This window comes from Heterocephalus glaber, unplaced genomic scaffold, assembly GCF_053883595.1.
Source record: "Heterocephalus glaber isolate CG9 unplaced genomic scaffold, H.glaber_assembly_v1.0 deba00001504, whole genome shotgun sequence".
NCBI classification, from domain to species: domain Eukaryota; kingdom Metazoa; phylum Chordata; class Mammalia; order Rodentia; family Bathyergidae; genus Heterocephalus; species Heterocephalus glaber.
Window position 1 is genome coordinate 46,983,053 of NW_028258324.1, and position 26,806 is coordinate 47,009,858.

The window sequence follows — 26,806 nt, forward strand, 5'->3', positions numbered from 1 at the left end:
GCTTGCGAGGCAGGTGCCAGAACCACTGAGCTAAATTCCTGGCCCCCTTTAGTTATTTTTTTATGAAAAAATAAAAATGTTTCATATCAAATAATAAGAGAATAACAATAGTTATTACACTGTGTATTACTGTTTTCAAAATAGTTACTCAGTGTAAGACATAAGCCAAATGGATTCTTACAGAAAAGGAATAGATAATAACACATTTTTCTTTTTAATAAACTAAGATAAACTGATAGTATAAATGAAACCAGTTAGCATATATTGAAATATTTTTAAAACAATGGAATTTGTAATTTGGGGAAGTATTTGAACTTCCTGTTTCCTATTTATCTCTCTTCTATTTTATTCTTTGTGTTTCTCATATAAGAGAAATCATTTGCTATTTAAACTTGTGTGACTTATTTTACTTAACATTATATTCTCAAGTTGTATCCATTTACCTACAAATGCCTGAAGTTTTTCTTTATGGCAGTGTAGTACTCCATTGTGTATAAATACCACATTTTCCTTATCCATTAGACATACATGCTGTTTCCAGGATCTAGCTATTAATCTATTATTAGTGTTATAATAATGCAATTGTCCTAGTGATTTTTTAAGTTTAACATATTACCTACATTTGGAAAATTTATGTGATAGATAAAATAGAAAAGGTAAATGTAAAAACAGAATTATAGATCTTTTTCTTTCTTTCTTTCTTAATAAAAGGAAGGATTACGGCCAGGAGATACGACCAGCACTTTCTGTGGTACTCCTAATTACATTGCTCCTGAAATTTTAAGAGGAGAAGATTATGGTAATAAATAAATAGGTGATATTTTTGCTATTACTAGCTGTTTGGTTAAATGTGATATCAATTGCATTTTCCTGTAGTATTTTAATACTGATCTTATTAATATAAATTTTCTTGTTTGATCCTTTTAAAGATCTGGTTTTGAAGACCCCTGAAGTCAGAGACAGTAGAACCTTGGTAGTCTGTAGGGTACAAATTTTTTTTTTTTTTTTTTTGTGGGGGTACCGGGGATTGAACTCCGGTCCTTGTGCTTGTGCAGCAGGTGGCAAACAAATATTGAATAATAGTATATTTGTGACACTGAAGAATGGTAGGCACTATTCTAAGTAGTTTATATTATATTAACTAAGTTAATCCTCTCATTAACCTCTCAGATTCCCATCTTAGAAATGGAAGAAACTGACAGAAAGTTTAAATGACATGCCCCAGGTCATAACAGCTGTAAAGTGGTAGAGTAGGGATTTGGACTAGCAACCAGGCAACTCCAGAGTCTTGCACCTCTGAAAGATTGTTCAGATTTCTTATAATATTTCCCCCAGGAATCTGAAAGATAGTGGAAACATTGGCTACTTGTCAGATACCAGAGAATATGTTTATCTTAAGGAAGGATTTGAAGGGCCAGGGATGTAGCTCAGTGGCGCTGCGCCTGTCTGGCAAGCACAAGGTCCTGAGTTTGATTCCTGGTACCCAGGTAAGGAGGGGAAGCATTTGCTTCTTTGGGTTCTAGCCCTTTGATTTCAGCTATTATAAACTAGGATATAGTACTTCTGACAGCTACACACAATATAAATTCAAGGTCGGTCATTCAGGAGTCTTTAATCAGCTAGAAAAAGATCAAGTTTCAGACCAAAGGAGCTCAATCTCAAATACAGTGCAATTGTGTCCTAAAAAGAAAATATTAAGATACTAGGCATGAGCCTGAAATCATTGGTATATTTGGAAAACGAAACTTGTGTTTAATTTCCCATAATTTTATATTCTAACATCTTTTGGGTACCTATCCTTGTCAAGTGAATTATTTCTGTAATTTTCAATACCTACCATGATAGTTATAACACATTGAGAGTTTACTTTCTTGTGTTTAGTTTTTCATTATGTGGTAAAATGATTCTCAAATTACTGACTTCCAAGCATGTTGCATGGATAATTTACTGCTTTAAACTTTCTTTCTAAAGGTTTTAGTGTCGACTGGTGGGCCCTTGGAGTACTAATGTTTGAGATGATGGCAGGAAGGTCTCCATTTGATATTGTTGGGAGCTCTGATAACCCTGATCAAAACACAGAGGATTATCTCTTCCAAGGTAACTTACAGGATTTTTACAGAGATTGTCCTAATTTTTCTACACCATAAATGAGGGTGACTCAGAGTATTCTTTGAATAAGAAAAATAATCTCAACAGTATACTCCTAATTTAATGTGTGAGATTTTGAGTTTTTTTAATTATGTGATATTGGGGAGTGAACCAAGGGCCTTACACATGCTAGTCAAGTGCTGTACCATTGAGCTACATTCCTAGCCTGATTTTTTTTCTAATACATCCTTTATACCTCTATAGTCTCCTGCCCCATTAAGTGTTACCTTCCTATACTCAGTTATAAAATGAAGTTCCTTTAGATTATGTATCATAAACAGATATTGGAGAGGAGAATCCTAGAGCTACAGAGGACAGTCTTTATACAAGATCCCCAAGGCTGAACCTTGTAAGTTCAAGAATTATTTTGGGTGGAAAGTGAAGGTTAAGTTAAAATGGATAGGGTGACCACACAATGGAGAAAACTAAAAATTGAACAGAACAGAAACAAGAGCAGATAAGCACCTCTAACACACAATCCAAAGAAATGTAAAGACTGCCATAAAATCCTGCGTTCAGTAATTAAAGCCATCACAGGATAAAAGTAGATATCCATATTATAGAAAACCCAACTGACCTTGGAGTATGTGAAAAGACATTCATTTCATACCCTTACATTTGGTAAAACTTTACAGTGTGATAAACAGTGCCGGTGAAGGTCTAGAGTACCTGGAACTCTCATAGACTGCTGTTGAGAGTGAAAATTGACATAGTAGCTTTGGAGAATAACTTGGCATTGTTGAGTAAAATTGAGTATTATATTGTATATGTAAGCATCTTACAAATATTAATGCCTTTAAACCTCATAAGAACCCTTTGAAGTAGGTATTATTTTTATTCCTATTTTACAAATGAGGAAACTGAAGCACAGTAATGTAGTCAAAGAATAAAACATGCATGTAAGCCTAGCATGGGGGTGCACACCTGTAATCCTAGCACTCTTGAGAGGCTGAGGGCAAGAGGATCATAAATTAGAGACCCACCGAGACAACCTAGTGACATCCTGTCTAAAAATTTTACAAAGTATTGAGGATGTACACTAGGGGTAATGTGCCCCTGGGTTCAATCCCCAGCACCTGCTCCCCATGCTTATGAATTAGAAGTACAGTATTCAGATTAGAGCTTATCTCTCAGAAGGAAAGAGGGGTAAGGGATTAAGGAAGTATGTGAAGTGTTTTAGTTATATATGTACAGTAAGTCCTGACTTATGAACATTTGAGTTATAAATTTTCACAGGTGTATTGTATAAAATTCACAAGTGTGCTCTGTAAGACTCAGTCTGTCAGATTTCAAACAAATCCAATTTAGGAATATTCTCTTAGAGTGGAACTCATTTGCAAGTTGAAGACTTACTGTAATGTCTTATTTTTTCTGCTGGAATGCCTTAAATATATGAACAAAAATCTAAAGATTAAAGTTATGTACAAGTTAAACATAATACCATAATCTTTATCTTTCTAGTTATTTTGGAAAAACAGATTCGCATACCACGTTCTCTGTCTGTAAAAGCTGCAAGTGTTCTGAAGAGTTTTCTCAACAAGGTATAAATTATGTATAAAAATCTTTTGTGGTTTAGTTCTATCTGTGTAAATTAAACTGGTAAGTAGAGGCTCAGGCAAGTTAAAATTCCAAACTGGCAGCATAACTTCTTCATTTAGGTCAGGAAATTATCTCTTAACCAAGGAATAGCAGTAGCTTTTGAGATAAGTGGTCCATCCTAGTTTGACAGTATGATTTTCCCCAGCTTTGTTACATATGGGTTTTTTTCGTACCAGGGATTGAACTCAGGTCCTTGTGCTTGCAAAACAGGCGCGGTGCCACTGAGCTAAATCCCCGGCCCTACATATGATGTTTTTAATGTAATTGATATCTATACCATATTCTCGGTGAAGGAAAAGTTGAATCTTTGTGGCTAGCCACAATTGTACTTTCAACTCTAATTTTCCATTTTCTTTGTATCATTATCCATAAAATCAGTTCATCACCATATACTTTTTAAGCTATGGAAAGTAGTGTTCTCTACAAATTTTCATATCAAAAGTCATATATAGTGATGCCTTGGTTCATGAACTTAATTTCTTCTATGACTTTTGAAAAGATCGCCACATTTGTGTTTGTGTGGAAAAGATGGCCATGTGTCTGTCACTGATGCAGAGTTTGCAAACAAAAACAAAATTTTGCCAAATGCTTCTGTTTGCAAACCAAATTGTTTGCAAATGAAAGCATTCATGAACCAAGATACCATTCTGATTGGGTAAAATTCTGAAGAAATGCCGTTGTAAAATACTCTGAACATCATTCAAATGTTAGTTGTAGTAGGTAGACTAAAAGAATTTTAGGATCTAAAATTGTGATCTTCGCAATGATAAATTCTATGTTAAATAAATGGTAGGATAGAAAGTAAGTTGGTGTGGTTTTACCTTTTAAGGTAAATTGTTAAGATAATGAGGAATTTTAATAAAATCGGAAATTGAAGCTTTTTATATTACTTATTTATTGTAAAATAGTGACAAAATTTATTTGAAAAAGTAAAGAGTGAGGAAAATCTTGGCTCTGCAGAGAGAGCTTGGGCAAGTAAAAGAGGAAAAAACAAGATAAAAGTATACCCTGGAGGACACAGGGCAGGACATAGTGAGGAAAGGCACAATAATGAGCTCTTCTTGGTGCCTGTGTCTTTTTAGCCACCTAAATCTTGAAACTGGTAAGAACACTCCATACAGGTCCTGAGTGGTGGTCCTGGGATCCCACATCTCAGGCTGATGTCAGGACTGGGCCATTTTATAAAAAATTGCTCCAATTCTCACGAGAAATCCATATGCAGGGCTTTGGGAACTGTTCTGCACAAATGTCCCAGGATCTTGTAATTAAAAGGTCAAACCTACTACCCCAGCCAGGTTTGCCCCTCCCTAATCTCCTGACTCATTTCTCCTGAGAAACACATATCCCCAAAATTCTTTATGGGGTGCTGAAGGAATGGAGGTCTCAGTCATCTATAGCTTCTTCAAGCTGGAAGGGGCTGTAGATGTTACCTATAGGAGATTATGGGCTCTCCAGCTACCTTGGGGTGCTGTGGCTCACTGGTTAGATTGACAAAAGGAATACCTGTCAGAAAACGAAAAAAGGATTAATGACCATTGAGCTGCCTGTTTGACAGGAGAAAGAAACTTCACTATTAGCCCAAATGTGAGGAGCAGGTCAGATTTCCTCAATTCCTTTAGTGGCCCTGGAATCTTGCTTTTTGAAGACACCCTTCCATGTTGGCTTTAATTGGTCAGCAGGTGTCCCCTCTCCCGTGTTTTTACAAGCAGTTGGTCTTTAGGATGGACAGTAGGTGGTCTTCTTGGGCCAGGATCTGGCAGGACTCTGTTTCCATACATTTGGTTAGCTTGTACTTGGCCCAGATTAATGTGGCATATAGGTAAAGTCTAAATGAGAGGGTATGTATGTCCCTCTCCTCTTTACAGGTTCTCAAAGGGACTAACAAGGCTTCAGAAAGCCATATTTGAGAAATTTGTCTGTGGGAGGCTGGAGACCTTTACATAACTCTTCCTTGATTGGATACTGCTTTCATTTAGGAAATTGGCTGGGGTCTTGAGGTCTTATAACTACTGGCATAGCATAATTTGCCCTACAGGTATTCCATTATACCATGAAGCAGGATCCACTTGTTGGCCACTTTGGTCAGGAAGACCTGATGTAGTCCCAACAAGTAAGATCCATTTTTGTCTTAGCCGGAATTTGAGAATTGCCCCCAATTTTGCTAGTAAATCTCTTCCTAGGAAGAGAGTAGGACACTGTGGGACAATTAGAAACTCATGGTTAAACATTTGGCCTTTAAAGTGACACATCAGAGGAAGAGTAAAAAATCTCTGACTAGGGAGCCTCTCAACCTTAACTATGGCTACAGACCTAAAAGAGAATTTTCCAGAGAAGAAAATCAAAACAGAATGAGCTGCCCCATATCAATAACCAGTCAAATTGGCTCACCCATGATGTCAAAAATTACCCAGGGTTCCTTGGAGGAGATGATGACATCTGTGGGCAGGGGCATTTCAGGTTCCCCTTGGTGTGGGCCTCTTCAGTAGTCAGAGCAGGAAATGAGGGTTCTGGCTGGCCTAGCCAGGGCAGTCAAACTTCCAGTGCCACGAGTCAGGCACATGAGCTGCCTCACATGTGGAGCAGGGCCTAGGCAGAGGCTCAGTGCAATCTCGTCCCAGTGTTCAATCCTGTTGCACTTGAAATAGGAACCTCAGTTGTCCTCAGGTTTTTCCCTTCAGTGATTTGGGTGAATTTAAAGCATTGCCAATTATGACAGCTATAATCTTAGCCTTTTTCTTTTGTCTCTCCTTTGGTCCTGATTGTTGAATACAGAAAAGGCCATGTCCACCAGTAGGTGTCTGTGGGCCCATCTGAAGTTTTTGTAGCTTACACTGAATATCTGGGACTGACTGACAGATGAAATGTTGTCCCATTAGTGCTTCCTCCCTGGAAGATGGATCTTATTAGTATATTTACAACAGCCTTCTACTAATGGTTATGCAAGACAGCTGGATTTTTCTCTGTGCCTTATGTGACCCCACTCACTTTATCATTGTTAACAGATTTTTTAATGCACCTCTTCATCCCCATGGTAAGAGCAGCTCTTCATATCTAGTCCATGACTAGTATTATAGTCCCACTTTGATTCTGTTGAAGGGAAAGTAGCTTCTCTGGGGTGGTTTCCTTCTCGAAAGCATATTGATCATCTGCATAGTTCCTAGCCTCTTGTAGGATTCTTTGTCTTTCATCTGGGGTACAGCCAAGTGGCCAAGATAAATTGAACATCTCACTGTGATAAATCAGAAACAAGGGTCAAAGTTTGAAACCCATCTGCAAACTTACTAGGATCTTCTGACAGTTGGCCTAGTCATTCTTTGCACTCCTGGACATCCGCTATTGAGAAAGGGACCTGCACTTGAGTATGCCCGTCCACCCCCTGGGACCTCTCTTAGGGACAGGATAAGTTGTGAATTAGAATAGTAAGAAGCACCACTTCAGGTTCAACTTGCAGGGCTTAGAGCTGTCTGTGTGTACCCAGTAGGACTTAAGGCTGTCTGAGGAGCATGGTGAAGAAGCTGAGGAGCACTGGGTTCCCCTGGGACATTAGGTTCTAATGGAGTTCCTGAGTCACTTGGATGGAATAGACCTGATTTATTGGCCTGGGGATTTTAATGAGGAGGTCAAGGAGACCTCTCAGTCTCATCAGACAGGGCAGAGAGACTCGTATCCCCGAGAGTTAAGTGGCAGTCTCAACACGATGTCATTCAGAATATCTTTCTCCTTGGGGGCCACTCTAAACATTATAGTTTCTGAATACTCCCTTTGATAGTCACAAGAGCCTGAACATAAAGGCATTTCATTCCACATTGTATGTCTTAAGCAGAAATGCTGTAACTGAAGAATAGTCACTGTCATGGCTTGTGTCTAGATGTCCCCCAAAGCCTTCATGTGGTCAGAGGTGGGGCCATTTTCAGAAGTGGCTGGATCTAGAGTGTGTGATGCTGGGTTTAAGGGTGTATGATTACTAAATCAGTCCACTGATTGGTTTGGTACCTGCCCTAAGCCCAGTAGCTTAGATAAAATATAAAAGGGGCAGAAAAAGCTGCTAAGTTTGCTTGGACTTGCTGCTTGCTGCCTTCTGCCTGCCTTGCTTTGCCTTCTGTCTGCCTTTCCTTTGCCTGTTTCTCCTCTATGATGCTCCTCTGCTTTGCCAACCTGACTTGGAGTCAACTATGGACTGAAACCTTTACAAACTGTGAGCCAAATAAACCTTTCCTCCTTTAACTCTGGGTGTTGAGTATTTTGTCTCAGCAATGAGAAATGAAACTAAAACAGTCTCATAGTTTAAAGTACCATCCTGTACCTCCTCTTGTCACTTCCCTGTTTGTACTAAAATTAAACCATGTTGCAATAGTAGATAAGCTATTTTATCTTTTTATTTATTTATTTATTTATTTATTTTTTGGTACCGGGGATCGAACTCAGGTCCTTGTGCTTTCGCAGCAGGCGGCGAAACCACTGAGCTAAATCCCCAGCCCCAAGATAAGCTATTTTAGATTGTCAGGATCAAACCTTTCCCACTCGTCAAGAATATGACCTAATGGTGAAGTGAAATCTGCATGGTAGTGAGGTCCAAGAGGTTTCCTATTGGCTTGGCTTGGGGCCTGGTGTCCTCCTGGATGAGTATGCCAAATAATGTTACCGGTAGTCTCTAAAAGTGGCTTACAAGATAAATGTTACCAGATTTTCTGGTACTTGCATCTCTTTCTGGAGTTGGTTTCCAGGTTCTTCCCATCTCTAAAAGAATTGAATGCAATGAGCAAAAAATAGGTGACAGAATTTATTTGAAAAAGAAAAAGTGAAGAGTGAGGGAGAATCTGGCTCTACAGAGCAAGCTTGGGCTGAGTAAAAAGGGGAAAAGCAAGATAAAAGTGCACCCTGGAGGACGTATGGTAGGCTATCAGGAGGAAAGCCACGATAGTTGAAGCTTTTTAAAAATGAATACTTTGGGCTGGGGATTTAGCTCAGTGGTTCCGCCGCTTGCCTTGCAAGCTCAAGAACCCGAGTTCGATCCCCGGTACCAAAAAAAAAAAAAGAATACTTTATGTGAGGAAAGATTTAAACTTGAAAGCTAATCTTACCTACAATGAAAAATGAAGGCAAGAAGTATTAATACACAAAATAAAATGCCTTTTATCAGAAAGAAAAATGGGGGGCCAGGGATTTAGCTCAGTGGCACTGCGCCTGCCTCACAAGCGCAGGGTCCTGAGTTCAATTCCCGGAACAAAAAAAAAAAAGAGAAAGAAAGAAAGAAAGAAAAAGAAAAATTGGAACTTACTATTCAAAGAGGAATACGCCAGGACTTGATAAGTTGCAGGCTTCTTTTCACTCCAGTGGTTCAGGTAATGCTATCAGTGTCTTACACAGAGTGTATTTTGTTGGCATAATTGAGCATCTGGGTTTAAAATTGGGCTGCGATGGGGGCCAGGGATTTAATTCAGTGGTTCTGGCACATGCCTTGCAAGCACAAGGTCCTGAGTTCGATCCCTGGTACCAAAAAAAAAAAAATAAAATAAAATAAAATAAAATAAAATAAAATTGGGCTGAGAACAAACTTGTAAAATTTCCATATTTTGACTGAGACAAACCTATACCAGAGAAGCAGCTGGATGCTATTGAAATGCTGCTGCTATTTTACCTTCTGTGTTTCTTTAGCAGGGACTAGTAGCAATTCTCTGCTTCAGTGACATAAGGAGCCATGAGGAATTCTTAACTGTCACAAGCTTCAGATAACTCACTTCCTAGAAGTAAAAGACCATTTCAGCTTCAGAAATAAAGATACCATGTAAAAGGCATGAAACACAGGCCAGGAAGGTAAATTATTTTAAAACATGGCATTCACCTAGTCCTTGAAACATTTTTTTCCACCTTAGGACCCAAAGGAACGATTGGGTTGTCATCCTCAAACAGGATTTGCTGATATTCAGGGGCATCCATTCTTTCGAAATGTTGACTGGGATATGGTATGTAAATTTTGATTGTTTTTTAGTTGGTTTTTTTTTTTTTTTTTTTTTTTTTTGGTACCAGGGATTGAACTCGGGTCCTTGTGCTTGCACAGCAGGCGGCGAAACCACTGAGCTAAATCCCCGGCCCTAATGTTAGGTTTATTGTTACCTCAGGGCAAATTTTACTGTCATACCGGGGATCAAACTCGGGTCCTTCTGCTTGCACAGCAGGTGGTGAAACCACTGAGCTAAATCCCCGGCCCTACTGTCTTAAAAGTGTTGAAATACTAGTGAATCACAGCTTAAATAACTGAAAACTTCCTAAAGTGCTTTTTTAAAAAAAACTTTAAAACAAAAGAATTAAAATAGTAATGTAACAGCAGTTTTTAATATTTTTAAGGCCCTTATCCACATTCAGATTCATAGATTATATCCATCATTGTTAATACTGGCTCTACTGTGTAGAACTATGTCTAGCAAAACATTTGAGAGCAGAGGAGAAAAATAGAGGTGGAATTTTTCTAAGAAAGCAAACTTGAGCTGTCATAATACATCTTTTCAGATGGAGCAAAAGCAGGTGGTACCTCCCTTTAAACCAAATATTTCTGGAGAATTTGGTTTGGACAACTTTGATTCTCAGTTTACTAATGAACCTGTCCAGCTCACTCCAGATGATGAGTAAGTAATTCTATATATATACTGTAGTATTTTCTTTTTAAAGGTGGGTTTGAAAACCCATTTTTTAGTAACTACATGTTTTATTATCAAATTATACTTATGTAACCAGTTCCTGGATATTTGAACCCTTTTATATACTGTTACAAATTGTACTAATAACCATCATTATTTTTTACTTTACATTCATTATCCTAATTCTCACAGCAACCTTGTAAACTAGGTATTGTCATCTTCATTTTACAGATGAGAAAACCGAGGCTCAGAGAGGTTAAGCAAAGTTACACAGCTGTCAGGTGGCAGTCAGGACTCAAACCCAGATCTGACTAAGGCCTGTGCTCTTTCTACTGTGCTACTGCTTCCAATTTTGATGATGAACATCTTTGACTGAATTTCTGAGTATTACCTTAAAAATTACATCCAGCCTGCAGTGATCTGAAATATTTTTGTGCTTGTGTTGCATATTTTTAAAATACAGTTTGGGATAACTTGTGGATCATTTATCATTCCAAATTCATTCTCTCTCATCTCAAGGAGGCCTTTATTATCTGGCAGTCATTTTACATATCTTAATTCTGATCACATTCTTCCCAGCAGCTGTTCCAAGCGGTCTCTGTGTTTTAGCAGCCTCAGTCTGACCCCTGCCTCCATCTCTCCTAGTGGGTTAACCTTGCCTTAGCTCTGCTGTGAGGATTGAGACCTCAGGCTATGTGAGCTTGTCTCCTTGGCAGCTGTCTCCAGGCTGCCTTGTATTTCAGGATTGCTCTCTAACTCTTCCCAACCTTTTTCTTGTCCCTACTCTGAGAAGGCTCTCCCTTTTTGGGAAGGGATAGCCCTCTTAATTTTCCTGGACTCATTTCTTTAGTTTCCTTTGGGATTTCATTTTGTTGCTTCACCATCTTTTGTCTGTCTGCCTGCCTGTCTGTCTGTCTGAGATAGAGTCTCACTACGTAGGTCAGGCTGGACTTGAACTCATGGCGATTCTCCTGCCTTAGCCTCCCGAGTGCTGGGATCACAGGCGTGTTCCACTGTGCCCAGCTGCTTCACTCACCATCTTTGATTTATTTTTTCCAGCTTCTTTTCCTCTACTACAAGCATACTTAGCCTGATGTTTTTTCCCCTAAGTTTTAGCCTCTCTTTGTTTTTGTTTCATTTTTTTGTTGTTTTTGTTTGTTTTGAGACAGAGTCTTCCCATATAGCCCAGGCTGTCCTCGAACTTGGAATCCTCCTGCTTCAGCCTCTTGAGTGCTGGAATTACAGGCATGAACCACCATGCTCAGCTTAGCTCCTCTTTGAACCACCACATTTTTTTTCTCATTTTCTTTTAGTTTTTAAGCATTAAAAAATACTTAAAGGGTATTTATGGTAAAAATATATAAGCATATCCCTATTAAACTTCTTTACAGAAGTCAGCATTGATTGTTTTGCTCTTTCTTCCTGCAAACATGTTTACCCTTACAGTTTAACCTTATCCTTCAGCTGTTAAAGGTCAAACTGACTTCTTAATTTTATAAGGCACTTTTTGTTAGTCCTTATCTTCCCTGATGTCTGTAAAGCATTTCACACTCACTAAAGGCCTTGCCTTTAGTAGAACTGCCCATCCTGACTCTATTTCATCCTGAGCTTTATTTTTTTTCCCCTTTCCCCTTGAGACCAGGATATTCCATGGTTCTGTTCATGAATGACAGCCTTCTCTTTGCTATATGCAAAATTTGTACCTTGGAGATGTGAACTAGTCCCATAACATGAACACTAGCTACTTCAATAACACCTAGCTAAATTGGCAAATGGTTATTAAGCAAAAGGTATTATGCTAAGTACTCAAAATTCAGAGGATCAAAATAGTCCATTCTTGCAGAAAGCTTGCTGTCTACTAGAAGAGAGATACATGCCAAGTCATTATTCCTGATAGCATTTTATATTAAAAAGAACACTGGATTTAATCAAGAGATAGGAGTTTGAATTCCGATGCCACCCCTTACCAACTGGGTATCTTGGATATGAATTGTTTAACTTCTCTGAGCCTGTTTGTTCTCCTTGTCAACCTCACAAAGTTCCTGTGAACAGTAAGTGAGTGATGGTTTCTGGAGCATCTAGCCCCTGCCCTGATATCTCTCCTGAACTGCATTTTCATCTGTTCAATATCTCACCCACTTTGTCAAATACCTCAAATATATGAAAGTATGAAGTCAAAATAATGATCTTTATGATCTCTTTTTCTATTGTTTTCAATCAGTTCAGTGTTATTTACCTACTTCTACTCATTGTGTCACTATGTATTTCTCTCATTTGGATTCAAAATATCAGTGGTTGTTGCCTTTTTCCTTAGGATATTACATAACACCACCACTTAGCAAATCCTAGTCTCTTTTTTTTTACTTTATCACTTGCATCAGAGCCACCTTTCTCGTTCTGTTGTCTCATTCTGTTGGAACCCTAGTTCCAGTGCCATCATACCAAGAGTATTAATCAGCTCCCTAATTGATCGCCTTCACCCCTTTACTATGCAGCCTGTTCTATGCACTTCATGAAGTACCACTCTAATAATTTAGTCCCTTTAATCAGAAACCTTCATTAGCATCTGCATTGCCTATCACATAATACCGCTCCTCTTAGCTACTAGCATTTAAAACCTACCCCATCTGCTCCAACCAGCCTAACTCTGTAGCTGTATCTCTCACTCTAGCAAGCGGGATTCTGATCAGTCTTGTTACTCACCTTCCCCTTCAGTATCATTCTCTCCCTGCCTATCCCTGCTTTTGCCTCTATTCCTCCATCGTTTTTACCTATTGAACTCTTCCCATCTTTCACAGTCACCTCAAATGCAACCAGATTTTGATGGATTGAGGCATATTTAATATAAACATTTCTGGCTTCTTTAGCCATTACTTTCCTATTTAACATGCTTCTATTACTATGCTTCAATGCTAATAATTACTTGCATTTTCCCAGGCTTACCACATTCATTATTCCATTCATTCAGTGTTTGTAGAGTGAACGCTGGTTTCCTTGATTTCTCCAACTAGAAGTCACCCTCTTTTTAGAATTGTGTTTAAACAGGACTTTGCTTGTCATGTGTGAAATCTAGCAGACACTGCTTTCCTTCATGGCTTTCCAGTGTATCAGTTACCTGCCTCCCTAATTAAGGGGTTCTAGCTCTGAAACTTTGAGTTCTACAGTATGGTATGTACACCTAAGTATTAAAATGTTTGCTAGGACTTCTCTTATGGTACACTAAACTAAAAGCCCAGTGTAACAGAATGTTGCCTCTCCCTTGCTGTGCTCCATTATCTCCCTGTGATGTTTTCTCCTTATTCCAGGTCTCTCAGTGTACTTGTTCCTAATGCCTTTTCCCTTTGGCTAACTTCTTCTGGGTCTTCTCTTCACCATCTTCCATCTGGCTATTGAGGTGACTACTAAACTGGATACTAATCAGACCTGGATGTTCACCTTAATTAAGAATGTTATTCAGGTCAAAAGTTCAGGTTGACTGGAATTGTGATAACTTGTGCCATTTTTATTCCCAGTTAGTTTTGAATTATAAGTTTGTTTATGGGATTGATTTTTTTTTTTCTAGTACTCTTCTTGATTCTTCTAGGGAAAATATTTTGGGATTGATCTAAGAATTTGTAGATTTCTTTTTCAGAATGTATATAATTAGCTCTGTTTTAAATTTTTAATCTTATTTACCATTAAAGGTTGAAGAAATCTTGATTGTGATGAAAATAAATTTATTTTTCTTTCAACAGTGATATTGTGAGGAAGATTGATCAATCTGAATTTGAAGGTTTTGAGTATATCAATCCTCTTCTGATGTCTGCAGAAGAATGTGTCTGATCTTCATTTTTCAACTATGCCTTCTGCTTATGTTGCCATTTAATGCATGAATGAACTTGTTACCAGCCTGGATATAATTAACCATTTCATATTTCCTATCTACAAAAAAATTCAATATCCCTTATTATAGACTATAAGAATCAAGTATTACATCTAAATGTAACTACAGAAAAGAAATTAAAATTAACTTCCAGACAATCATGTTGAAATTTAGTTGCAGTGGTTCTTCAGAGGCCTACTGATGAGTAATGAAGTTACCTATTTGTTCACGGGAAATACCACTACTTTTATTTGTTTCTGTGTTTGTTTTTTTGGTACCGGATATCGAACTCGGGTCCTTCTGCTTGCGCAGCAGGCGACGAAACCACTGAGCTAAATCCCCGGCCCAATACCACTACTTTTAAAAGAAGGTGTCTGTTGCATTAAGACACATGAGAGATAACATCATAAGCTTCCCATAATTTTTGCCATTCTGTGTTAAGTCAATTGAGGGTTTAATTTTGGAATAAAAGATTAATTTAAAATACAACAACTTTCTACATTACCTCTTGGTTTGGAGTTTATGTTTAAAAATACAGCTATAAATTTTCTTATTTCCTTGAATACTTACTGATTTTTAAGGTAACGGTTATTAAATTTGTAATGACATTTCTTGGAGGATTTTTCCTTTCCCTGTCTGTCTCTGTCTCTCTCCTCCTCTCTCTTCCTCTCTCCCCTCTCCTCCTCTCTCCCTCTCCCTCTCTCCTTCCCTCCCTCCCTCCCACTCTCCCTCTTCCCCCTTCCCTTCCCTCCCTCCCTCCCACTCTCCCTCCTCCCCCTTCCCTTCTCCTTATCCCTCCCCTTCTCCCTCTCCCTTCTCTGACAGGGCCTCATTATGTAGCCCATATTGGCCTTGAACTCACTGTGGAGCCCAGGCTGTCCTCAAATTTATGATCCTCCTGCCTCAACCTTTTGAGTGCAAAGACAGATTCTTCTCAGTTAAAATGTAAACATGTTTTATTTAGAATCAGAATCCAAATCATTAGCTATTTTTTAAAAATTGGCACAAGTGATTTTATTTTTAGTATAAAAGAGTTGCTTCTGAGCTTGCTCTTTTAATGAAATCTTTAACTGGAATGTTAATATATATATAATTCAGAAGTCCTAAGATGCAGTTGAATGGAAAATTGCTCAGTATATAGAAAGGGAAAAAAAAATCAAAATTTAAAGTAGATGCAGAAAAATGCAGTGCCAATATTTATTTCTTATTAAAGGTATATAACCTGGGTGTGGCGGCGCACACCTGTAATCCCAGCACTTGGGAGGCTGAGGCAGTAGGATCACTGTGAGTTCAAGCCTGGGCTACACATTGAGTTCACAGCCAGCCTGAACTACATAGTGAGACCCTGTCTCAAAAAACAAAACAAGAAAAGGCATATCCTACAGTTGCTTTTTCTGATTTGACTTAGATAACGAGAAGGGATTCACTTGTTATAAAACTTATAAACACATTCCATTTATTAAGTGAAGACAATGTATAATGTTTTTTTCTTATTACTACACAGGAAAATAATTTGTCTTTTAAGTAGAATGTCTTATTTGTGCTTCTCTCCAAACCATATTACCTGTACTTTGGGCCCCAGTTTATGGAGTTTTCAATGAAATCCAAAAAATAATAACAATTATGAATAAATGTGTAGAAAACACATAAATTACAGTTCTGTCTCCTAAATTGAGTTTTTATTTAGTAGAGAACACATGTAATAATAGAATTCATTTTGGGACAGAGTTTTTCAGACTCTTTGTTAAAGTTAATAGTTAGCAGTTTATTATTTAAAGAGGTGCCAGATGTAGCACTCGGTTTAACACCATTTTTATGCAAAGGACTTGAAAAGTGACCATGATCATCTAAATAAGTTACAATGGTACAATCTTAGTAAAATTTAACTTTAGGGAAGCTATCTAGTTTTAAATTTAGAAAGATTTGAAATTTGTATGGATTTAATAAATTATCTTTTTATTTTCTTTTTTTTTTTTTTGGTACTGGGGATCGAACTTGGGTCCTTGAGCTTGTGCAGCAGGCGGTGAAACCACTGAGCTAAATCCCCGGCCCTTTATTTTATTTCTTGATGCTCCATTTCATTAGAAATGTATCTTTTCCAAAGCTTGTAGTCATATATTATTTTTTCTCCAAATAACTAAGTCCAAAAGTAATGAAAACCTCAAAGGAAAACGTTTATAGACATTCACATGTTTATTTGAGAGGTATATACATGTTTCTCTTAATGCCTGGAACTTGTTTTAAAACAAAAATCAGTATTCACATCATAAACTTATAAAGAGTTCTGACTTGTCAGAAATGTGTTTATGATCTTGCTTTTAAGTGGTGCTGTTTCCCGTAGAGCATTTCAGAATGTGGACTAATCAAATAAGGAATTTGTTTAAAATATATTACTGGGCCCGTGTTAAAATTCTTTTGAGCCTTTGGCCCTCATTTTGAGAAACACTTTCTTCAAGTTATTCTTTTGTCCTGCAGTTAAATAGTAGAAAATGTATTCATGGTGAACTATTTGAAGATGAGATGAGCAGCAAGTTACAACTTGGTCAGAATTTTTTAACAAATTTCAAATGAATGACTTCATTAGATATCTTTCCCACTCCCCTCAATGAAATCTTATTAGTTTTCTACCAGTAATATACAAACGATGAGCATTTTTCTATGATGAGGTTTTAACCATTATTCAGGGCGGTCTTTTGTTTTTAATTTTTTTTTTAACTAATAAGATGTACTCTGTATATTTTATATGAAATTGCGTAACAAATATGTTTTTAATTGTGTTCTATTTTTTGTAGTCTTTAAGTGCCATGCCAGTTCTTTTTATGTTATATGGAAGTTCTCTCAAAATACTGGGGGAATAAGGCAGTGAACAGTCGGAATGGTTGGCATTTTGGTATTCTGGGAAATAATTTATTTTGCATAAGCATGTGGTCAGATTATTTTATGCATATGCAGCCTGGATTAAATATCAGGTATTATGCTTGTTCAGTGCCGGTACGTTTATTAGAGATTTGTTTTGTTTTGATTTTTATCATGTAGAATACTGCCTTGGTCATCATAATGTAATCTGTATTTGTGCACCTTTTTTTTTTTACATTAAAAATGTTTAAATAAAACATTTAATATCCATCAAGACTGGACTGTTTTTATATGTACCATGTCAAAAATTTGTGTTAGAACAAAAGTTGATCAAAATTTGTTCTGGAAATCCAGGCATAGTGGTGCATACCTGTAATCCCAGCACTTGGGAGGATCACCTTGAGTTTGAGGCCAGCCTGGGCTACATAGCTCAAGGCCAGCCTACCCTACATTGCAAGACCCTATCTTAGAAAAATGTTCAGGAGATGAATGAAAATTTTAGAGCTTGGAATTTTTGCCATACTTGAAACAACATTCTGGTAGTGATGCTACAGTGAGATGTTAACTCATCAACTAAGATGTTTGCCCTTCCATTGGAAAACAAATTAGTAAAAAACCAACTTATTGTGGACCACTTCAACTAAACTAAAAACTAAACCAAATTTAACAGATTATTCACATATTTTCTACAGCATTCTAAGTCTAGAACTTCTTAATAATAGCTAGTGTCTGTGTACAAAGAGGTGTAACCCTGGTGTCCCACACTTAACAGGCTTCTTTACTGTAATTTGATGTTTTTATTCCTTCATGGGAGAATAACATCTAAGTGCCTTTACCTTTTTTTGTGTGTGTGTGGTCAAAGGGTAAGAGCCTACACATTAAAACCACTTCTGTCTTCTTTATTATTTTATCCTAATTTCAGATATGTTACAGAGAACATTAATGAAATGCCATCCAGGCTATTCCCTGTGTCACATCATAAATCTAGTTGTTTCTTGTGAGTAAGTAAATATCCCAAACCAAAGGTCAAAGAATCCAAAACTTGAGGGAACTCTTGCACTAAAGCATTTAGTCAATGAGCAACCAGTTTCCAGTCCTTAGAATTGTAACAGCTTGGTTTCTGGACAACACCTAGCAGTAACTCATTGGATGTAGCTGATGGTCTTGAGATTTACTCTCCTCTGCTCTAAGATTCAGTGGATCGGTTAAGATACCTAGATAGTCTGAGTGGTTGGTATCCATAGTCTGCTGTTCCAAGATACGCTCTGATTTACGATGCACCATGCTAAAAAATAAATTAATTAAAAGATAAAAGACTAAACCTCTGCCTTTGACATTCAAAATAGAAAACAAACCTGAGAAATTCACCTTCACAACTAGTCCAGTGATGAAAGTTACATAAATGCAGTAACATACACATTCTGTGTAGATTATCAGTTTCACTAATGAAACTTGTATGGTTCTTTTCTAATTAATCCATGCTAGAAACTTTCAGGTTTATAATAGATTTCACAATGTTTTCTGTGTTCATATATACATAATATTAAAGTTTTGGTCTCCCTTGACACACACACGGTAAGATTGTTGTTGGCTTTTGTCCTGAAAAATATAAATTGGGTTTTACATAGCAGTGGGAGAGAGAACTGTCAGGTGCTTCTGCTTAGATTGTTTACAGGTGATGGTGAAGTTTATAGTTTGATGAATCCAGCTCAGAGTGTGAGTGACTTGGTGTGAGTTGTGGCTGTGCAGTTCACTTTCATGTAGCAACTTGTGCCTTATTGGCCATTAGTATTTTATTTTTACCTGAGTTACTGTTTTTAAAAATGTTTTTATTGGAGAAACAAATTGCAGGTATCTTAATTAAATGGCTGTTGAGTGATGTTTTATAGCCTATTTCAAAAGTTAAAACCTATGTGAGATGGATTCTCGACTTGAGAGTTTGTTAGCTCAACGTTTCATCAAGTTAAAAGCAAATTCTAATTATGTAAGAAAGAGCATGTGGACAGGCTCTACTAAAATCCTAGAAAACTGATACTTTGTGTTTTCCATTGAGTGCCACATAGCTTGACTTAGAACTTACATGATATAAGCTACAATGTGAGTGGTTTGGTGACTTTTTATACATTAACATATTTAGGAGTAATAAAACTGTAAAAGTACTTGAATAAAAAATTTTTAACAAAATTTGTTTTCTAGACACCGGATTTTTATTGAAAACAAACTTAAATTTAAGGATTACAAAAAGATGAGCATTTGTGAACAGTGTGATTCAAGTTTACCCAATTTAAAACTTAATTTTCAGCTAGGTTTGTTGACCCTGACATTCTGGGAGGCTGAGGCAGGAAGACTGCAAGTTTAAGCCCAGCCTGGACAGTTTACCAATTTAGCAAGATCCTGGCTCAGAATTTAAAAAAAAAGAAAATTGTAATGTGCTGGAAATACATTTTAGTGTGAAGGTCCTGGGTTCAGCCAACAGTACAGGAAAAACAGACTAATTTTCTAATAGAGATCTGAATCAATATGCCAAAGACTTGATATTTTCCTAAATTATTTTTTAAGTTTCAGTTTTTAGCATATATAGAGGGCTTTTCAGTGTATCTAGCACTACACTCTTCAAGAATTGGAAAACACTATCTTAAGGAATTTTTGAAATATAAGGAATACGTTCCGGAAAAATTAGCAAAAGTATTTAAAAAGCTGTGTGTATGTCATCCCTTTATGTAGGAGATTTGTCCTGTGATTAGAATACAAACATTCTCTCTGCGTAGAGTGGTGTAGGTGAAGGAGTGGTAGGCGGAGCAGACAGCAGTGAGCTGCTTCTCGGTGATTTTATGCCTCACCACCGCCAGGGGCCAGTCTTGCTGGAGTGGAGATCACAGTTACAGCACCTTCATCCTTTGGAGCCACCAGAGTGTGCACTATAGGCCAGTCCCTAAGAAGTTCCAGGGTTTTATCAGTGCTGATCAATGTGATTTTACAGAACTATTAAAATTCATTTGTCATTTGAATTTCTTTTCAGAAGGGAAATTGTGTGTCTGTGTGTGTCACTGTGCGCTGAACCTAAGGCCTTCCCACTGAGCTATATCTCCAGCCTATTTAAAAAAAAAAATTTTTTTTTGAGACAGGGTCTTGCTACATCACTAAATTGCTAAGATTGGACTCAAAGTTTAATCCTGCTGCCTCAGCCTCTCAGAGTGCTGGGATTAGAGATGTGAGATACCACACCCAATTGGCAAGACTTAATTATTGCTCTGCCCTCTAGCTATTCTGGATATTATAACTTCTATATGCTGGCTGGGGATTTAGCTCAGTGGTGCTGCCTCCTGTCTCACTAGCGCAAGGTCCTGAGTTCGATCCCCAGTACCAAAACAAAAACAAAAAAAAAACTTCTATATTAATTGAACACAAATGAGGTCCTACTATGTGCCAGTCACTGGAGATACTTTAAGCAAGGGTTTAATGTCATGTGTATCTATGAAGAAAACTTATTTGAAAGTAAAGCCAGGGCAGGTAGGTGTGGTAGTGCACACCTGTGATCCCAGCTTGGGAAGCTGATCAGGAGGACTGAAGTGAGTTTGAGGCCAGCCTGGGCTATGTAGTGAGTTCAAGTCCAGCCTGAATTACAGAGGGAGACTCTGTCTCAAAAAAACAAGACAAAAACAAAAAAGTAAAACCAGGGCTGATTTTCCTCATGTATACACACAGGAATTCAATTAAACAAAATCCAAGAAATTGCCCACATTCTTTAGTTGTAAACTTTCTGCATCAAATATTGCATGGCAATAAGGCAGTATTATTATTCCCAGTTTTAACCAGGGATGTTTGGAGACATTCAGGTTGTCCATTATAGAACATGATTTCAGAAGAGTTTTGACTGTGTTGCTATTTCATAAACACCACTTTTGTCTTGGAGGTAGTTTCTGGGGTTAAAATCATCTGTCTACCAAGGAAAGGCATTTTCCTTCTAATCGTGTTGAAAATTAATTTCCTCCATTCTCCAATTCCAGAAAGTTACTTACTTCATTGCCCCAAATAACTGATTGTACAATGTCCATTAAACAACCTCACACCTTCTTCACAGGTTTTTCATTGACAACTTTTTTTTTTTTTTTTGGTACCGGGGATCGAACTCAGGACCTTGCGCTTGCAAGGCAGGCGCAGTGCCACTGAGCTAAATCCCCAGCCCTCACCGACAACTTTTTAAAATTTGTTATGTGGTTGACCGCTAGTTTATAATCTGCGCATTATAATTTTGTAGTAAGTGAAGAATATGAAATCTGTCCATTTACAAAGTATTACTGGAAGTACAAGTTTTTGGTTTTGTTTTTTGTATTTTAAAGTAGATGGGAAAGCTTGTTGTACCTTATAACTGTAATAAGGACTATTGTCTAGTGTTTTTAACTCTTGTTTTTCAGAGATACTAAAGGAATTTATTTCCCAAAGGAAGTTGCTCCTCATGTTAGATACAACCAAATAAATATTTACATTTTTTTCTTTTGTACAATTCTAAAGATTGAACTCAGGGCCTTCACACTGAAATATATCTGTCATATATATGTATATATGTATATTTATTTTTGAGATGGTCTCATTAAGTTGATCAGGCTGAACTTGAACTTGCAGTTCTATTCCTCACCTTCCTGTGTGCTGGTATTACAGGTGTGTACCACCACGCCCAGCTTGTGTACAGGTCATCTGTAGGTTACCTGAGTCAGGCCTGTGTTAAACATTTTGAAAATGTCTCAATCCTAAGGATCCTGACAGTTTTTACTACCTTAGAACTACTGACTTGAGATCTTTGATAGATATAAAGCTGGGCCTAGCATCTCAGGCTAGTCTCAAGTTAAATTTCAAGAACTATTAACCTATGTTAATATGTACTATTATCCTCATTCAGCAGATGGAAGGGGAAAAATAGTAGAGAAATTGGATAAGATCCATATGACTCCAGGATGCCTGTTACCTTTCGAGGCAGCATGTAAAACTTGCTCTAAAATGTCAGCCTCTGGGCCAGGGATGTATGTAGCTCAGTGGAGCTGTGCCTGCCTGACAACTGCAAGGTCCCCCTGAGTTCAATCCCCAGTACCAAATAGAAAAAAAAATTTTTTTAAATAATAAATGTCAGCCCCCCTCTGAGAAAGTACACACATACAACCAGTGCACTTTATAACCTCCATCTTGCTTACTCCTTGAGCATGATCCCTGTCGGTTAGGTGTTTAAGGCCTTGGTCCCTTCTCTGCCACTGTCTGCCTTGGCTCAACCCTGTCAGACTTTTCTCATGATGTTCCTGGCTCTTTCAATGGCTGGAGCCTCTTACATCATATATTCAGGAAATACACCTTCTTGGACAGTTCGGGACCCTTTTCTTTACACCTGTGTGGTAGTCCATCAGAATCTGGTCCAGCACACTGTGTCAGCCCACCCTAGGCTACAGTTTTCTTCCTGTCTCCCCCCTGACTTAACTTCCTCAGCTGGAGAAGTCCAGGAGGCCGCTGATTTCTGGAAAAGCAGGGTGTCCCCGGAAGGACACACACCTCTCATCCGATAGGTGACTCCTAGGGCTGGTTCTCACAGACACATACTATGGAGAGGCCATACCCAGTACTGGTTATCTGTGGTGACCATCAAGATGTGGCCCAATAGCATAGCTTCTCCGGGGCCCTCCTTTCCTTTCCATTCTGCTCCTTTCCATTCTGCTCTGTTCTTGCCCTTCCCCAACTCAACTTTCTCCTTTTCCTCCTCTCCTAACATTTGTACCATTTCCTCTGGGACCCTCCTCCTGGGTTGATGACATCTGTGTTCTTGGCTTATTCAGTGCACTTCCCTTCCCTCTGACTGTCCCCAGAAGATATTTCTTGCCACCCTTTCGAGGGCAGCTGCTCATTCTCCCAATGTTTCCCAGGCTTCAGCATTCTGATTCCTTTATGCTGCTTGCATACTGTTTCTCTTCCATGTCTCTGTAAAAGTCCTATTTCTTTGGCATTCCTGATAGGTGGCGCTGCCTCTCTGTCATATGCCACATTCCTGCCTATTCTACCTCATGTGAGGACCCCTGATTCACTGAGGGCTCTACCCTAAGGCCTGCCATCCTTGACAGTTCCAAGGCCTAAACACTAGCTATCCAGTATCCAATCAAGTACCAACTCCCACCCCTTCATACTACACTCTTCCCACCCAGGAATCTTAACACATGCTATCCCCATGCCTGCGATTCTCTCCTCTCCTCTCCCTTTCCTCTAGGTACCTTATACCCTTCAAGTGTGTGTGTCATCTCTCCAGAGAAGCCTATTAAAGGCCACCTTATCTACTGGGTCCCTGCACTGGTCTGTCACTACCTTCACAACATCTCTTCTTCATAATGTTCTCACAATATGTGATTATATATTTGTTCGTTCATTTTATCATCTGTTACCTTTACCACAAAGACGGGAGCTGTGCCAATTTTAATACTCTCATAGTCCCAGTATCTAGAATAATCCTTGGCACGTAGATCCCCCCCCAAAAAAATACTTTCAAATGAAAAACTGAATTAGTGAATGGACAAATATTAGTGTTGTATTTTGGAACAAGCGCTCCCATTGTCTCACGGTTCTACCACAAGTAGAGGTTGGCAGGAAAATTTTCATTGCTCCAGCTTGGCTAGAATAAGCAACTAGCAGTTTTAATAAATGGCTCAGATGATGTTGATGCCCTGATAATGTTTGGAAAAAACTGCACTAGGGAAAGGCCTTCATTCACTAAATGCTGACCTAGGCTGCAGATAAGCTACTGCAGCCAGGAAGGTGAATCATTCTGGGGTTTTGTGGGATTCCCCAGCACTGATGTAAATGGAAGCTTAGCAAAGTCCCCTTTTACTTAGGTAACAAGTAGAAATCAAGGGAAAGGGGATTCCTGAAATATTGTAGAAGCTGAAAAGCATACAATAATTTTAGTTCTTTATAGTTTTCTATTTGGGTTTGTAATAAGAATGTAGGAGAATAGCATTTCAGTGTATAGGTGCATTAATGAAACCAGTACTTTTTTTTTTTTGGTACTGGGGATTGAACTCCAGTCCTTGCGCTTGCAAGTCAGGTGAGGCCAGTACTATTGAAACTCCTCAATAACTGTACATTTCATATGGTGGTTCTCAGAAACACTCAAAAGCCACTTGGACTTGAGTTTGCTGTGGGTGGCAAAGATGGGAAATACCATTCCAGGAATTTGAACCTTAATCCCCCCAACCTCTAGGATCTCCTGGTGGATGCCCGCATAAGAAGACTTGTAGAGGCAAACAGGACAGCCTGCTCTTTCTCTTTGGCCTACAGAAGAGGACTTCAGTTCTTCTTAGGGGAGAAAAATGGTGACCCAGAAAACAGGTTTTTTTCTTCAACACAGTGATTCTCAAAAGCTGTGCCTTTTCTTTCTGCATTGAGCTGACTGGAAGTATCTCAGGTGCATACTATGGGCAAGGGGTGGGGAGAAGTCTAGTTCTGAATCTCTTCCAAGCCAATATTCACAGAACCCAGGAAAATATTCAGGCATTTCTTTACTCTAGGTTTCTTCAACTTTTTTTTTTTTTTGGCACCAGGGATCAAACTCAGGACCTTACGCTTTTGAGGCAGGCAGCAGAACCACTGAGCTAAAACCCCAGCCCTACTCTAGGTTTCTTGAAAGAGAATGTCAGGGTGGGGAGAGAGTGTGAAGAGAGAAGCATTCTACCTTGGTTTTGAATCCTTGTCCCTGGAAGTTTATTGAGCTGCAAGGTGTCATCTTCAGGCCTGTGAGTGTTCTCAGGCCCACTCAGAGAATCCACCCAAAAGGCCCATCCTCCCCCTCCGCTGCCCTCCCTGCTTGCTTTGCACCCTTGCTGTCTCCCCACCCCATCTCTGCTGCTAGGATGGGTAGAGGAAACACACATTCTGGAAGGGGCTGAAGCAAGGAAGAAAGAAATGGAATTACTTTTGCTTGCATCCCTCCCAGATTTCTTTTTAAAAAAACAAAGCAGATATGTTGTATTATGGGGATCAATATCTTGCACTAGTTATCTCTAGGTCTTCATTTTCAGATTCACATTCACCCTGATAGCATGATTCTTGGGAGTTTGGAACTTTGGAATTTAAGGTTCCCCTTTATTAAGGTTGACTTGACAGAAGCTATGTCTGATTTTTCCTTCTCAATGTCCTGCTTTCTTTACCCCCTGACACCAGGCAAAGATGTTATAAATGATGGTAGACTGTATTGAACTACTACTTTTGGTATTGTAGGTTACGGGGATGTAGGAGAGAGGACCACGCTGCCATTTCTAACATCATCTCCATGGGAAAAAATCTTCTAGATTCCAAACAAAGGACAAACAAGCAAACAGTGGGCCTATTGTTACCACAGAAACAATCTCTATGTGTCCATGAGTGGTCATACACTTAAGACATATAAAGGTGATGCCTCAGGGGCATTTTTCTCTATGAGAAATGCTTCTTGGGGCTTTGAAAACTCTGGCCACTCAGTTATTTCTTAGGCAGGCTACAATGCCCTAACACATAGTAAGCCAGGGGAAGTTTATTTCTCCCTCTCCAGAAGATCAGGATCTGCTTCCATTGTCAGGGATCTAGGCTGATGGTGGACCTGCCATCTTTACCCCATGGTTTCTGGGATTCGGAGAGGCTGAGAAGCACATCTATGGGAGGCTTTGCAGTTTCTTTCCAGGCCTGGAAGTAACTTGCCTCAGGTTCACAGTGCTTTGGCTAGAACCCAGCCCCAGCGTGTTTCCTAAGCAAGAGAAGCCGAGGGATGTCAGCTATTGGCCCAGGAAGAAGAGGCAAATAGACGTCCTACTAGCTGCCTCTTGTTGGGGCAGAGTTTTGTTCAGTGTGGAATTGGATGAGAAACCCTGTACTGACCCTCAGAGGGGCCTCAGCAAGTCTCAGACTAAGAGGATCTGATGGGAGCCCTGAATCGACAACCAGAGAGTCTCCATCCAGCTCCACCCTCAGGGGACACTGCAGGTGCTGCGTCCCACTTTGACATCTCTCTTCATTGCCTGGCCCAGGTGGACTTCCAGGTCTCTCCTTTGCTCTCCTCCTGTTCTGCCCCATTCAGCTTGGCTGCCTTAGGCTCACCATCTCCTCCTGCTACCCAGGATACACCAACCCAAAGCCCAGTCCCCTTATTTAGCTGCCCACTTACCTCCTTGACTTTGCCTCAGGGTCTTAAGGCACATACGATCCCACATGTCTTTTGACTCCCATGGTTAGGAAACCTTCAGTGGAAGGACCACTGAAAAACAATCCTCACAGGTCTAAGCCCTTGTCCTGATGCCTCACACTATAGACTGCTGTCCTTTACGGCTTCCCCTTGATTTTGGCAACCCACTTTCGTATTTTATTTCTCTCATCTCCATCTTACCACCCTCCTGGCTGACTGTTAGTTTGACTTCCTTCTTCATTCATTCACTCATTTATATATTTATTGAGGATTGCTTAGGAGTGAACCTTGGGTCTTGTGCATGCCAGTCAAGTGCTCTACCACTGAGCTACCCTCCCACCGGTCCTGTTAACACTTGAAGATACTCAGCTTTCCACTTCACCAGTTAAATTGAATCCATCTAGTAACCTCCCCAGCCTCCTAAACTTGACTACATCAGTGTTGGGGGACTGACATTTTACTTTCTACTTCCTGTGAGGAGTTACATAGTTGAAAATCAGCTGTAGCCCAGGCAATTCAGAAGAC

General features: G+C 38.9%; 1 protein-coding gene across 5 annotated transcripts in view; it reads left to right on the forward strand.

Annotated features, from left to right (window-relative positions):
• The window catches only part of Prkci (protein kinase C iota), an 84,205-nt gene extending 66,831 nt beyond the window's left edge, over positions 1 to 17,374 (forward strand). For 4 of the 5 annotated variants that reach the window (XM_087186499.1, XM_087186498.1, XM_087186502.1 and 1 more), the window contains 6 exons: positions 712 to 799; positions 1,972 to 2,097; positions 3,610 to 3,689; positions 9,621 to 9,710; positions 10,255 to 10,370; positions 14,117 to 17,374. In XM_087186499.1, coding sequence (XP_087042625.1) covers positions 712 to 799; positions 1,972 to 2,097; positions 3,610 to 3,689; positions 9,621 to 9,710; positions 10,255 to 10,370; positions 14,117 to 14,204 — 588 coding nt within the window. In that variant the 3' untranslated portion in view covers positions 14,205 to 17,374. Of the gene's footprint in view, positions 1 to 711; positions 800 to 1,971; positions 2,098 to 3,609; positions 3,690 to 9,620; positions 9,711 to 10,254; positions 10,371 to 10,613; positions 14,034 to 14,116 lie in introns of those variants that run through there. The other variant, XM_087186500.1, reaches the window with a different exon arrangement.
• Positions 17,375 to 26,806: the final 9,432 nt, after the last annotated feature.